The sequence below is a fragment of the Bufo bufo genome, chromosome 7, assembly GCF_905171765.1.
Source record: "Bufo bufo chromosome 7, aBufBuf1.1, whole genome shotgun sequence".
Lineage (NCBI taxonomy): Eukaryota > Metazoa > Chordata > Amphibia > Anura > Bufonidae > Bufo > Bufo bufo.
In genome coordinates this window covers 232,460,612-232,473,508 of record NC_053395.1, presented here as the reverse complement: position 1 = coordinate 232,473,508, position 12,897 = coordinate 232,460,612, and the positions used below count along the sequence as shown (strand labels likewise).

The following is a 12,897-nucleotide window of genomic DNA, read 5'->3' as shown; positions in this document are numbered from 1 at the left end:
ATGAGAATGTCTGTACAATGCTGTGGAATATGTCAGTGATATATAAGTGATGAGAATGTCTGTACAGCGCTGTGGAATAGGTCAGCGATATATAAGGGATGAGAATGTCTGTACAGCGCTGTGGAATATGTCAGTGATATATAAGTGATGAGAATGTCTGTACAGCGCTGTGGAATATGTCAGTGATATATAAGTGATGAGAATGTCTGTACAGCGCTGTGGAATATGTCAGTGATATATAAGGGATGAGAATGTCTGTACAGCGCTGTGGAATATGTCAGTGATATATAAGGGATGAGAATGTCTGTACAGCGCTGTGGAATATGTCAGTGATATATAAGTGATAGGAATGTCTGTACAGCGCTGTGGAATATGTCAGTGATATATAAGTGATGAGAATGTCTGTACAGAGCTGTGGAATATGTCAGTGATATATAAGTGATGAGAATGTCTGTACAGAGCTGTGGAATATGTCAGTGATATATAAGTGATGAGAATGTCTGTACAATGCTGTGGAATATGTCAGTGATATATAAGTGATGAGAATGTCTGTACAGCGCTGTGGAATATGTCAGTGATATATAAGTGATGAGAATGTCTGTACAGCGCTGTGGAATATGTCAGTGATATATAAGTGATGAGAATGTCTGTACAGCGCTGTGGAATATGTCAGTGATATATAAGTGATGAGAATGTCTGTACAATGCTGTGGAATATGTCAGTGATATATAAGTGATGAGAATGTCTGTACAGCGCTGTGGAATATGTCAGTGATATATAAGTGATGAGAATGTCTGTACAGCGCTGTGGAATATGTCAGTGCTATAGAAGTGCGTATAATAAAGACACCATTAATTTTAGTGCAGGCTGAACCCAGAGACCCGGAGAAAGCTGCAAAATAGAAATGACAGTTTATTATCTACAGTGGGGTCTTTCCTTATTCTGTGGCTTATTCTGAGGGGCTGAGGGGTCACTGATGCTTTGTGTGGACGCTGTTTATTGTGATTACATTGTTGCAGTTATCACTTACATTGTTGCCATCACACAGCCCCCCCTTTCCCCAACACACACAAACATAGGGTTCTACCCCACATCACTGCCTGGTCCAGCAAAGCAGAGCCACTTCCTTCAAGTGTACTATGGTCATTGGAGGGTTAATAAATGTTCCCTTCGCTCCGGGGAATTCTGTCTGGGGGTCGGCGAGGTCCCTGTGGAGGAAATGCCAGAAGATTGTGAGGACGGATCTGGATCCTGGCCCAACATGAAAGCCTCAAACATCCGACTCCTGATCCTTATCTCCTGTAACCGATCCTTGTGCCGATTCCCGATCCTGCACAGTACCACTGCCACATATTCCCGATCCTGCACAGTACCACCGCCACATATTACTGATCCTGCACAGTACTGCCCCTATGTATTACCAATCCTTGACCGTTCCACCGCCGGGTATCTAATCCTATTGTGTGTGATACTGTCCTCCTTGGGTATTAGGATCTCCCTGTGCCATCCTTGCAGGTGTGGGGGCGTTCATGTCTCTGTCTCTTCACAGGGTCCGTCTGTTCTCTGAGCATCGAGAAGACCTTCCCTGAGGATGGCGGACAGTACAAGTGTGTGGCTGAGAATTCTGCAGGAAAAGCAGAGTGCACCTGTAATGTGACAGTAGAAGGTGAGTGAGCAGGGGCCCTGCTGGGTGTCCTGGGGCCCTGCTGGGTGACCTGGGGCCCCGCTGAATATCCTGCGCTGCCGCTGGGTGTCCTGGGCCCCCGCTGAATATCCTGCGCTGCCGCTGGGTGTCCTGGGGCGCTGCTGGCTGTCCTGGGGCCCCGCTGAATATCATAGGGCGCTGCTGGTTGTCCTGGGTCCCCCTGAATATCCTGTGTTGCTGGGTGTCCTTGGGCCCCGCTGAATATCCTGCGCTGCCGCTGGGTGTCCTGGGGCGCTGCTGGGTGTCCTGGGGCCCCGCTGAATATCCTGCGCTGCCGCTGGGTGTCCTGGGGCGCTGCTGGGTGTCCTGGGGCCCGCTGAATATCCTGCGCTGCCGCTGGGTGTCCTGGGGCGCTGCTGGGTGTTCTGGGCCCGCGCTGAATATCCTGCGCTGCCGCTGGGTGTCCTGGGCTAGGCTATGCCCCCATTGTCTTATAGGTGCGGGACCCACCTCTGGGACCCGCACCTATATCGGGAACGGAGCCCGGCACTGTGGTGGCTGAAGCACTGCGGTCCGGCCACCATCAAGCGGTCTGCCAATAGAAGGGAATGTGAGCGCACCGCGCATGACCGGCCACAGCTCCCATTCACTTCTATGGGCCCGACGGAAATGGCCTAGCCAGCTCTCGGCTATTTTCGGCAGCCCCGTAAAAAATGAATGGAGGGCGGCTGCGCATGCGCAGTGCACTCGCCACCACTTTCGGGGCTCCGTTCTTGATATAGGTGCGGGTCCCAGTGGTGGGACCCGTTCCTATAAGACAGTGGGAGCATATCCTAGCCATATGCCCCCACCAAAGTGCAGCACAAAATACCGCCCCCGCAGAACCAGATACCACAGTGCAGCACAATATACCGCCTCAGCAGAACCAGATACTACAGTGCAGCACAATATACTGCCCCCGCAGAACCAGACACCACAGTGCAGCACAAAATACCGCCCCCGCAGAACCAGATACCAAAGTGCAGCACAAAATACTGCCCCAGCAGAACCAGATACCAAAGTGCAGCACAATATACTGCCCCAGCAGAACCAGACACCACAGTGCAGCACAAAATACCGCCCCCGCAGAACCAGATACCAAAGTGCAGCACAAAATACTGCCCCCGCAGAACCAGATACCACAGTGCAGCACAATATACTGCCCCCGCAGAACCAGATACCACAGTGCAGCACAATATACCGCCCCAGCAGAACCAGATACCACAGTGCAGCACAATATACCGCCCCAGCAGAACCAGATACCACAGTGCAGCACAATATACTGCCCCAGCAGAACCAGACACCACAGTGCAGCACAATATATTGCCCCAGCAGAACCAGACACCACAGTGCAGCACAAAATACCGCCCCTGCAGAACCAGATACCAAAGTGCAGCACAATATACTGCCCCCGCAGAACCAGATACCACAGTGCAGCACAATATACCGCCCCAGCAGAACCAGATACCACAGTGCAGCACAATATACTGCCCCCGCAGAACCAGATACCACAGTGCAGCACAATATACTGCCCCCGCAGAACCAGATACCACAGTGCAGCACAAAATACCGCCCCCGCAGAACCAGATACCAAAGTGCAGCACAAAATACCGCCCCCGCAGAACCAGATACCAAAGTACAGCACAATATACCGCCTCAGCAGAACCGATACCACAGTGCAGCACAATATACTGCCCCAGCAGAACCAGATACCACAGTGCAGCACAATATACTGCCCCCGCAGAACCAGATACCACAGTGCAGCACAATATACCGCCCCGGCAGAACCAGATACCACAGTGCAGCACAAAATACCGCCCCCGCAGAACCAGATACCAAAGTGCAGCACAAAATACCGCCCCCGCAGAACCAGATACCAAAGTACAGCACAAAATACCGCCTCAGCAGAACCCGATACCACAGTGCAGCACAATATACTGCCCCAGCAGAACCAGATACCACAGTGCAGCACAATATACCACCCCCGCAGAACCAGATACCACAGTGCCGCACAATATACCGCCCCAGCAGAACCAGATACCACAGTGCAGCACAATATACCGCCCCAGCAGAACCAGACACCACAGTGCAGCACAATATACTGCCCCAGCAGAACCAGATACCACAGTGCAGCACAATATACCACCCCAGCAGAACCAGATACCACAGTGCAGCACAATATACCACCCCAGCAGAACCAGATACCACAGTGCAGCACAATATACCGCCCCAGCAGAACCAGATACCACAGTGCAGCACAATATACTGCTGCCCTTGTCGCAGTATTCAACTATATTACTGTCCGGAGGATGGATTGAATTCAGGAGGGGCTGTGGCTGAGAGCATCAGATGGTTATGTACCTGGCTGGTGGCCACACTGGGAAATAACCCTGTGGGGTCTATAGCCAGTCCACCCCTGGCTGCATGTCCTGGGTCAGGCTGTTCACCCCGGGTGCCATGACATGACGCTGTATACTGGAATTGTGGGTGATATAGATCTGTATGTTATGTCTCCATTATTACAGCACTTCTTATGCTGCTGATTTCTTACATGGCCGGTGAACTTCACAAAATGAAGCTTTATCATGTTACAGTGACGCTTTCTACAGCTTTTTTTTATAGACTTTTGTTTTGTTTTCTCACCATTTTCAAGATCTTGGTTTACTTGCTGTTAGTGAATTGCATCAGTGTGTTGGTCAGACTGTTAATGGTTAGGCTGCTTATCTCAGTCTGGCATAAAGTAGCTGTAACTCACTGACAGCAAGCAGAGGTTTTAGTAATGGAAAGGAATTGCAGCAGAAATATTCTGCACACAGTAGCCACTTGCAGAGGTTGATAGGGCTTTCCTTACATAGGACTGCCTTCTCCTGCAGACCTCCATATACCTGCCGGTCCCTTACCCTATAGTCTGTGTAGATCCTGGCTGCCGGATTACCGCTGATCTCCGCAGCTGTCACACGTGACCTCTCCTGACCCGTATTATCTGCCGCTCAGAATTCTTTCTGCTTTTGTTTCAGATACTTCAGGAAAAACTGGGATAACAAAGACCAAGAAGGCAAAAAGTAACACTGCACCCGCCAACATCTCAGAAAGTAAGTGACCCCCTAACTGCACGAAACCTGGAGGTGCATTCATGACATTCAGTGAATCTGGAGAGTCCGCAGCAATAACATTAATCTGTCAAATGTGAATGACGTAAAGTATGATGTCTGACAGAAATGCTTCTGACCCTACGGTCTGAGGTCGGTTCTCTCTCTGTCTCTGAGGTCGGTTCTCTCTCTGTCTCTGAGGTCGGTTCTCTCTCTCTCTCTGAGGTCGGTTCTCTCTCTGTCTCTGAGGTCAGGTCTCTCTCTGTCTCTGAGGTCGGTTCTCTCTCTGTCTCTGAGGTCGGTTCTCTCTCTGTCTCTGAGGTCGGTTCTCTCTCTGTCTCTGAGGTCGGTTCTCTCTCTGTCTCTGAGGTCGGTTCTCTCTCTGTCTCTGAGGTTGGTTCTCTCTCTGTCTCTGAGGTCGCTTCTCTCTCTGTCTCTGAGGTCGCTTCTCTCTCTGTCTCTGAGGTCGCTTCTCTCTCTGTCTCTGAGGTCGCTTCTCTCTCTGTCTCTGAGGTCGCTTCTCTCTCTGTCTCTGAGGTCGCTTCTCTCTCTGTCTCTGAGGTCGCTTCTCTCTCTGTCTCTGAGGTCGCTTCTCTCTCTGTCTCTGAGGTCGCTTCTCTCTCTGTCTCTGAGGTCGCTTCTCTCTCTGTCTCTGAGGTCGCTTCTCTCTCTGTCTCTGAGGTCGCTTCTCTCTCTGTCTCTGAGGTCGCTTCTCTCTCTGTCTCTGAGGTCGCTTCTCTCTCTGTCTCTGAGGTCGCTTCTCTCTCTGTCTCTGAGGTCGCTTCTCTCTCTGTCTCTGAGGTCGCTTCTCTCTCTGTCTCTGAGGTCGGGTCTCTCTCTGTCTCTGAGGTCGGTTCTCTCTCTGTCTCTGAGGTCTGTTCTCTCTCTGAAGTCGGTTCTCTGTTTGTTAGGTCTCTGTTCTCTCTCTCTCTCACCCTGTTGCTGAGATCAGTTCTCGCCCCTTTACTGTGGCCTCTTCTCGCCCTGTTGTTGAGGCCGGCTCTCGCCCCCATTCTGTGGCCCGTTCTCACCCCATTCTGTGGCCGGTTCTCGCCCGCTTTCTGTGGCCTGTTCTCGCCACTTTGCTGACGCCGGTTTGTTCACTTGGACAGTTTAAGGTTGATGCTGCTACTGGACACCACCCAGAGATCAGCGGCGTTGCCCTTCTGTCCATGTGCTGCAGATGACTTCCATATGTTTCTGTAACCCTCCTGCTGGGTCATGTGAACATCCTGTGTGGGAGCAGCAGATCAGGGACAATACGTGTTTAACCTCTTCAGTGCTGACAGGACGTCTCTTTCACTTAAATCGCTGAGCTGCATTGTCCACTCTGGTTAATACTGCAGAATCGGGGGCCACCAGCCCAGGTGGCCCCCGATAGATGTACTGGATGTACTCATCCATCCATGGTCAGGGTTTGCTGCGCAGTGTGTTGCTCCGGATATTTTCTCCAGTTCATCAGGATGTTAGACTTTACTCCTGCTGTGGAATGAGGGTCCTATATTATTGAGGCGACGAGCATTATAAAAGGGTTAATCATTCAGAGAGGGATTTCCAAAGATCATAACTGCTGTAAAGGACCATGAAGTGAAGGTGCAAGAGCCTGGTGCCAGCTGCCGGTCATATGTCCTAACCCAGGAGCCTAGTGCCAGCTGCCAATCACCCAAGAATTTTGTGAAAGATGCCAGTTATGTGGTCCTTCCGTAAGAGCCTGAGGCCTCCTGCCAGGTATATGGTTCTCCTAATCCAAGAAACTAGTGTCTGCTGCTAGTCTTTTGGTTCTTTCCTAAGAGCTTGATATCTTCTACCAGTTTTATGGTCCCGTCCTAAGAGGCTGGTGTCTGCTGCCAATCTTATGGTCCTGTCCTAAGAGGCTGGTGTCTGCTGCCAATCTTATGGTCCTGTCCTAAGAGCCTGGTATCTGCTGCCAGTCTTATGGTCCTGTCCTAAGAGGCTGGTGTCTGCTGCCAATCTTATGGTCATGTCCTAAGAGACTGGTGTCTGCTGCCAATCTTATGGTCCTGTCCTAAGAGCCTGGTGTCTGATGCCAGTCTTATGGTTTAGTCCTAAGAGGCTGGTGTCTTCTGACAATCTTATAGTTCTGTCCTAAGAGCCTGGTGTCTGCTGCCAATCTTATAGTTCTGTCCTAAGAGGCTGGTGTCTGCTGCCAATCTTATAGTTCTGTCCTAAGAGGCTGGTGTCTGCTGCCAATCTTATGGTCCTGTCCTAAGAGCCTGGTGTCTGCTGCCAATCTTATAGTTCTGTCCTAAGAGACTGGTGTCTGCTGACAATCTTATAGTTATGTCCTAAGAGACTGGTGTCTGCTGCCAGTCTTATGGTTTAGTCCTAAGAGGCTGGTGTCTGCTGCCAATCTTATGGTCCTGTCCTAAGAGCCTGGTGTCTGCTGCCAATCTTATGGTCCTGTCCTAAGAGCCTGGTGTCTGCTGCCAGTCTTATGGTTTAGTCCTAAGAGGCTGGTGTCTTCTGACAATCTTATAGTTCTGTCCTAAGAGCCTGGTGTCTGCTGCCAGTCTTATGGTCCTGTCCTAAGAGGCTGGTGTCTGCTGCCAATCTTATAGTTCTGTCCTAAGAGACTGGTGTCTGCTGCCAATCTTATGGTCCTGTCCTAAGAGCCTGGTGTCTGCTGCCAGTCTTATGGTTCTGTCCTAAGAGGCTGGTGTCTGCTGACAATCTTATAGTTCTGTCCTAAGAGCCTGGTGTCTGCTGCCAGTCTTATGGTTCTGTCCTAAGAGCCTGGTGTCTGCTGCCAGTCTTATGGTTCTGTCCTAAGAGGCTGGTGTCTGCTGCCAGTCTTATGGTTCTGTCCTAAGAGGCTGGTGTCTGCTGCCAATCTTATGGTCCTGTCCTAAGAGGCTGGTGTTTGCTGCCAGTCTTATGGTCATGTCTTAAGAGCCTGGTGCCTGAGGCTAGTCTGATAGGACATTCTTGTGTTATTGGTGTGTGAGATCGGGAAACAGCTCTCCTTGTCTGAACATTGTTTGTGTAGATTAAATTAAATGATCTGAACTGACATTCTGCTGTTTGGCCACAAGATGCCGCTGTTTCCTAAACACAGCTGCAGACTGCTTGTATTTTCATATTCATGAGAGAAGTGGAGTTACATAGAACCTGGAGAGGAAGAGAAAGGGAGCAGCCATCTTAGAGGGAGCTGAGACTGAGGAACTGTGTCAGCAGGGGATCCGACGGCATCCAGGTGTGGGAGCATCCCTCAGTGACCAGAGCGGCAGCCAAGTGAAGCTGATTGTGTCCAAGACCCTGATCCTGTCCAGAGGAACAAGGATTGCTTTCAGGAACTCTGATGAGAGCTGAGGAGCAAAGCGACATACACCGCACGCTTGTTGGAGAGGCATTTGTTCTATTCAGAGTCACCAGCGAATGCAGAGCAGACCCGGGTCGGTAAGATCGTGCACGCACCTCATCACAGTGTTGGTGCCTAGAGACTGAGACCAGGCCTGTAGTTAGTGAGGGTTTCTGTTTGTGTCAGGCCACAAGTGTTGCTACTGTTCATTGCAAGGACTCCATAATTTAAAGGGACATTTCACACCGGAGAACTGATAAACTTCTCCACAAACCCAAGCCAGGCTGGTGTTTTGATCAGAAGGAATACTCAGGAACGTGTTACAAGACCAGTTATGGGAGGGGGGATACTGTAGAGCATTGTTAGATTGTAAGCTGTTGTGCTAAGAACAGGTAAGGTGTGGCAGTTTAGTTGTGCCCGCCAGTAGGTAAATGACCACGCTTTTCTCCTGCATCCATCGGAGGGTGCCGCGCTGTGCAGCACAAGGGTCTCAGCCTTCGGGCCGGGTGTATGTACATTTTTTTGTGTGTTCCCAGCATTTGTGGTTGTGTTCATTACCACGTTTAAGTAAAATTCTGTTTTGGCAAAAGCTGGTGTTGGGGTTCTTTTCCTCGTTCGTGACTTCGCTGTATCCTGGGGAGCCCGCCCCGTTACACGGCTTACAGGTGCACTACAGAGAACCTGAGGGTCACATATGTACCCTGAGCCCCGCTTGGCTCCTCTGGTTCTGCCATATCATGATGCACTCTTCTATATACCGTAGTCATTTCCATTTCTGTAAACAGAAGATCTTTTGTTTCTTTTCTAGATCTTATTTCCATGAAATCCTTAGGCCTCATGCACACGACTTTCTTCACGACTGCGGCATTCATTTCTGTGAGGTCATGCACACATCTGCAGGTCCTATTCCGTATTTGCAGATGAGAAGAAATGGAACACAAACAGTAGTTATCCGTTTTTCCTAGTACCTTTTTTGCAGACTGAAAATCTTATATGCCTGTTTGTATATAGCGTTAAAGGGGTTGTTAAAGGGGTTGTCCAGGCTCTAGATATCGATGACCTATACTTAGTATAGGGCACCAATATCAGATCGGTGGGGTCTGACGCTTGGCACCTCCGCTGGTCAGCTGTTCTAGCGGGCAGAGGACAGAGCTGGATGCAGACAGTGCTGTCCACTATGTAGTGGCCGTGCTGGGTACTGCAGCTCAGCTCCCATGCACTTGAATGTAACTACACGGTGCACAGAGCCGTCAGCTTCTGACTGTATCATATCCTGTGCCGGCGGCTCCTCTAAACACTTGTCCTCTGTGCCTCACAGATGATTGCACAGATCGTTCTGTTTTTTTGTTTTTGTTTTTTTCCTGGCAAAATGGAATCTACTTCTGTATAAACAGAACGTTGCGAAGTGTGCGGGGCGAGCGTCTTACCAGGGAGAGCACAGTGTGCAGCCAGACTGTTCTGCTGGTGACAACTGTGTATGTAATGGCAGCACGAGAGCCTGAGCAGAGCAAATACCCGCATAATACCGCCACCCTGCGCAGCCAGAGCGCCGGAGAAATTCCACTAAAGCGTCTTATTTTCAGTTCTTTATTATCAAGTTCTTGGATTTTTCTTGATCTTTTTGAGATATAAATGGAATAATAAATACAAAACAATAGGAAAAAAAATAGAGAATAAAAACTTCAAATATATATTTTCCGTTTACAGTGCTGTGCAAAAGTTGTAGGCAGGCATGGAAAACCTGCTGTAGAGTAAGAATGTGTTCAAACATAGAAGTGTTAATAGTGAATGAAGAACAGAGAAATGTAAGGGCTCTTTCACATGAGCGGATCCGGTGCGTGGAATCCACTGCGTGAAAGAGAGCCAAGCCCCGCTCCGGACAGCAGAGACACGGAGCATGGACATGATTGATATTACTACGGGCCTCTCTGTGATCTTTTTACTACAAAATCATGGTGACAACTTTATCTCACTGTGATTTTGTAGTAAAAAGATCACAGAGAGGCGCGGAGCGTTATCAATCATGGAAACACTCCGTGTCTCTGCTGTCCGGGCCAGGGCTTGGCTCTCTTTCACGCTGCGGAGGACACGCACCGGATCCGCTCATGTGAAACAGCCCTCAATCCAATCAGTGTTTGCGGTGACCGCCCTCTGCCTTCACCATCAGTTCTGGGTACATATATATGGAATCAGTTCTTCTAGGTACATGTGCACACAGGATTATGGTCAGGTGTATGATTAACCAATTATACCAGGCAGGTGAAAACGATCATCATTTTCATATGTAGATTGAAAATCAGTCATTAACTGAAATGGATAAAGCTGTGCGGGCGACAGGAGGAGGAAACAGCCAAACTCTGCTACAAAGGCGAGGTTGTGGAAGAGCGTTTCATGTCACTGGTCATACACAATAGCGAGACGGAGCACAATAGCGAGACACAAGGCAGTTATACTGCATCAGCAAGGTCTCTACCGGGCAAAGACTTCAGTTAAAGCTCTTCTGAAGAGCAAAGCAAAAAGTAACAGGCAACATTAAGGACTATAGATGCAGGGGACAGCTAAGAAAACTTTCAGCAGTGCCATCAGGTCAGAACTTCCAGAAACCAGGTGAACCCGTCTACTGGTAACAGAAGTCTGTCCAGAAGTGGTCCCCATGGAAGAATTGGCATCATTATTATGAATGTCTGCAGGCGGCAGTGAGGTTGGTGGAGAGCAGTACAATGATGAGTGTCTGCAGGCAGCAGTATAGATGGAGGAGAGCAGTACAATGTCGAGTGTCTGCAGGCAGCAGTGGAGATGGAGGAGAGCAGTACAATGATGAATGTCTGCAGGCAGCAGTGTAGATGGAGGAGAGCAGTACAATGATGAATGTCTGCAGGCAGCAGTGTAGATGGAGGAGAGCGGTACAATGATGAGTGTCTGCAGGCAGCAGTGAAGATGGAGGAGAGCAGTACAATGTCGAGTGTCTGCAGGCAGCAGTGGAGATAAAGGAGAGCAGTACAATGATGAGTGTCTGCAGGCAGCAGTGGAGATGGAGGAGAGCGGTACAATGATGAATGTCTGCAGGCAGCAGTGTAGATGGAGGAGAGCAGTACAATGATGAGTGTCTGCAGGCAGCAGTGGAGATGGAGGAGAGCGGTACAATGATGAGTGTCTGCAGGCAGCAGTGTAGATGGAGGAGAGCAGTACAATGATGAATGTCTTCAGGCAGCAGTGTAGATGGAGGAGAGCAGTACAATGTCGAGTGTCTGCAGGCAGCAGTGAAGATGGAGGAGAGCAGTACAATGATGAGTGTCTGCAGGCAGCAGTGTAGATGGAGGAGAGCAGTACAATGATAAGTGTCTGCAGGCAGCAGTGTAGATGGAGGAGAGCAGTACAATGATGAGTGTCTGCAGGCAGCAGTGTAGATGGAGGAGAGCAGTACAATGATGAGTGTCTGCAGGCAGCAGTGTAGATGGAGGAGAGCAGTACAATGATGAGTGTCTGCAGGCAGCAGTGGAGATGGAGGAGAGCGGTACAATGATGAATGTCTGCAGGCAGCAGTGTAGATGGAGGAGAGCAGTACAATGTCGAGTGTCTGCAGGCAGCAGTGAAGATGGAGGAGAGCAGTACAATGATAAGTGTCTGCAGGCAGCAGTGTAGATGGAGGAGAGCAGTACAATGATGAGTGTCTGCAGGCAGCAGTGTAGATGGAGGAGAGCAGTACAATGATGAGTGTCTGCAGGCAGCAGTGTAGATGGAGGAGAGCAGTACAATGATGAGTGTCTGCAGGCAGCAGTGAAGATGGAGGAGAGCAGTACAATGATGAGTGTCTGCAGGCAGCAGTGGAGATGGAGGAGAGCGGTACAATGATGAATGTCTGCAGGCAGCAGTGTAGATGGAGGAGAGCAGTACAATGATGAGTGTCTGCAGGCAGCAGTGAAGATGGGGGAGAGCAGTACAATGATGAGTGTCTGAAGTCAGCAGTGGAGATGGAGGAGAGCGGTACAATGATGAATGTCTGCAGGCAGCAGTGGAGATGGAGGAGAGCAGTACAATGTTGAGTGTCTGAAGTCAGCAGTGGAGATGGAGGAGAGCGGTACAATGATGAATGTCTGCAGGCAGCAGTGGAGATGGAGGAGAGCGGTACAATGATGAGTGTCTGCAGGCAGCAGTGGAGATGGAGGAGAGCAGTACAATGATGAGTGTCTGCAGGCAGCAGTGGAGATGGAGGAGAGCAGTACAATGATGAGTGTCTGCAGGCAGCAGTGTAGATGGAGGAGAGCAGTACAATGATGAGTGTCTGCAGGCAGCAGTGGAGATGGAGGAGAGCGGTACAATGATGAATGTCTGCAGGCAGCAGTGTAGATGGAGGAGAGCAGTACAATGTCGAGTGTCTGCAGGCAGCAGTGAAGATGGAGGAGAGCAGTACAATGATGAGTGTCTGCAGGCAGCAGTGGAGATGGAGGAGAGCAGTACAATGATGAGTGTCTGCAGGCAGCAGTGGAGATGGAGGAGAGCAGTACAATGATGAGTGTCTGCAGGCAGCAGTGGAGATGGAGGAGAGCAGTACAATGATGAGTGTCTGCAGGCAGCAGTGGAGATGGAGGAGAGCAGTACAATGATGAGTGTCTGCAGGCAGCAGTGTAGATGGAGGAGAGCAGTACAATGATGAGTGTCTGCAGGCAGCAGTGAAGATGGAGGAGAGCAGTACAATGATGAGTGTCTGCAGGCAGCAGTGGAGATGGAGGAGAGCAGTACAATGATGAGTGTCTGCAGGCAGCAGTGGAGATGGAGGAGAGCAGTACAATGATGAGTGTCTGCAG

At 49.9% G+C, this 12,897-nt stretch overlaps 1 protein-coding gene across 10 annotated transcripts in view; it reads left to right on the top strand.

The window, feature by feature from the left end:
• MYLK (myosin light chain kinase) overlaps positions 1 to 12,897 on the top strand; it is a 156,897-nt gene that overhangs the window by 105,156 nt on the left and 38,844 nt on the right. For all 10 annotated transcript variants that reach the window (XR_005780541.1, XR_005780540.1, XR_005780538.1 and 7 more), the window contains 2 exons: positions 1,550 to 1,666; positions 4,702 to 4,776. Coding sequence is in view for 5 of the 10 variants with exons in the window: in XM_040440698.1 (XP_040296632.1) it covers positions 1,550 to 1,666; positions 4,702 to 4,776 (192 nt within the window). In the remaining 5 variants the exon portion in view is untranslated. The remainder of the gene's footprint in view (positions 1 to 1,549; positions 1,667 to 4,701; positions 4,777 to 12,897) is intronic.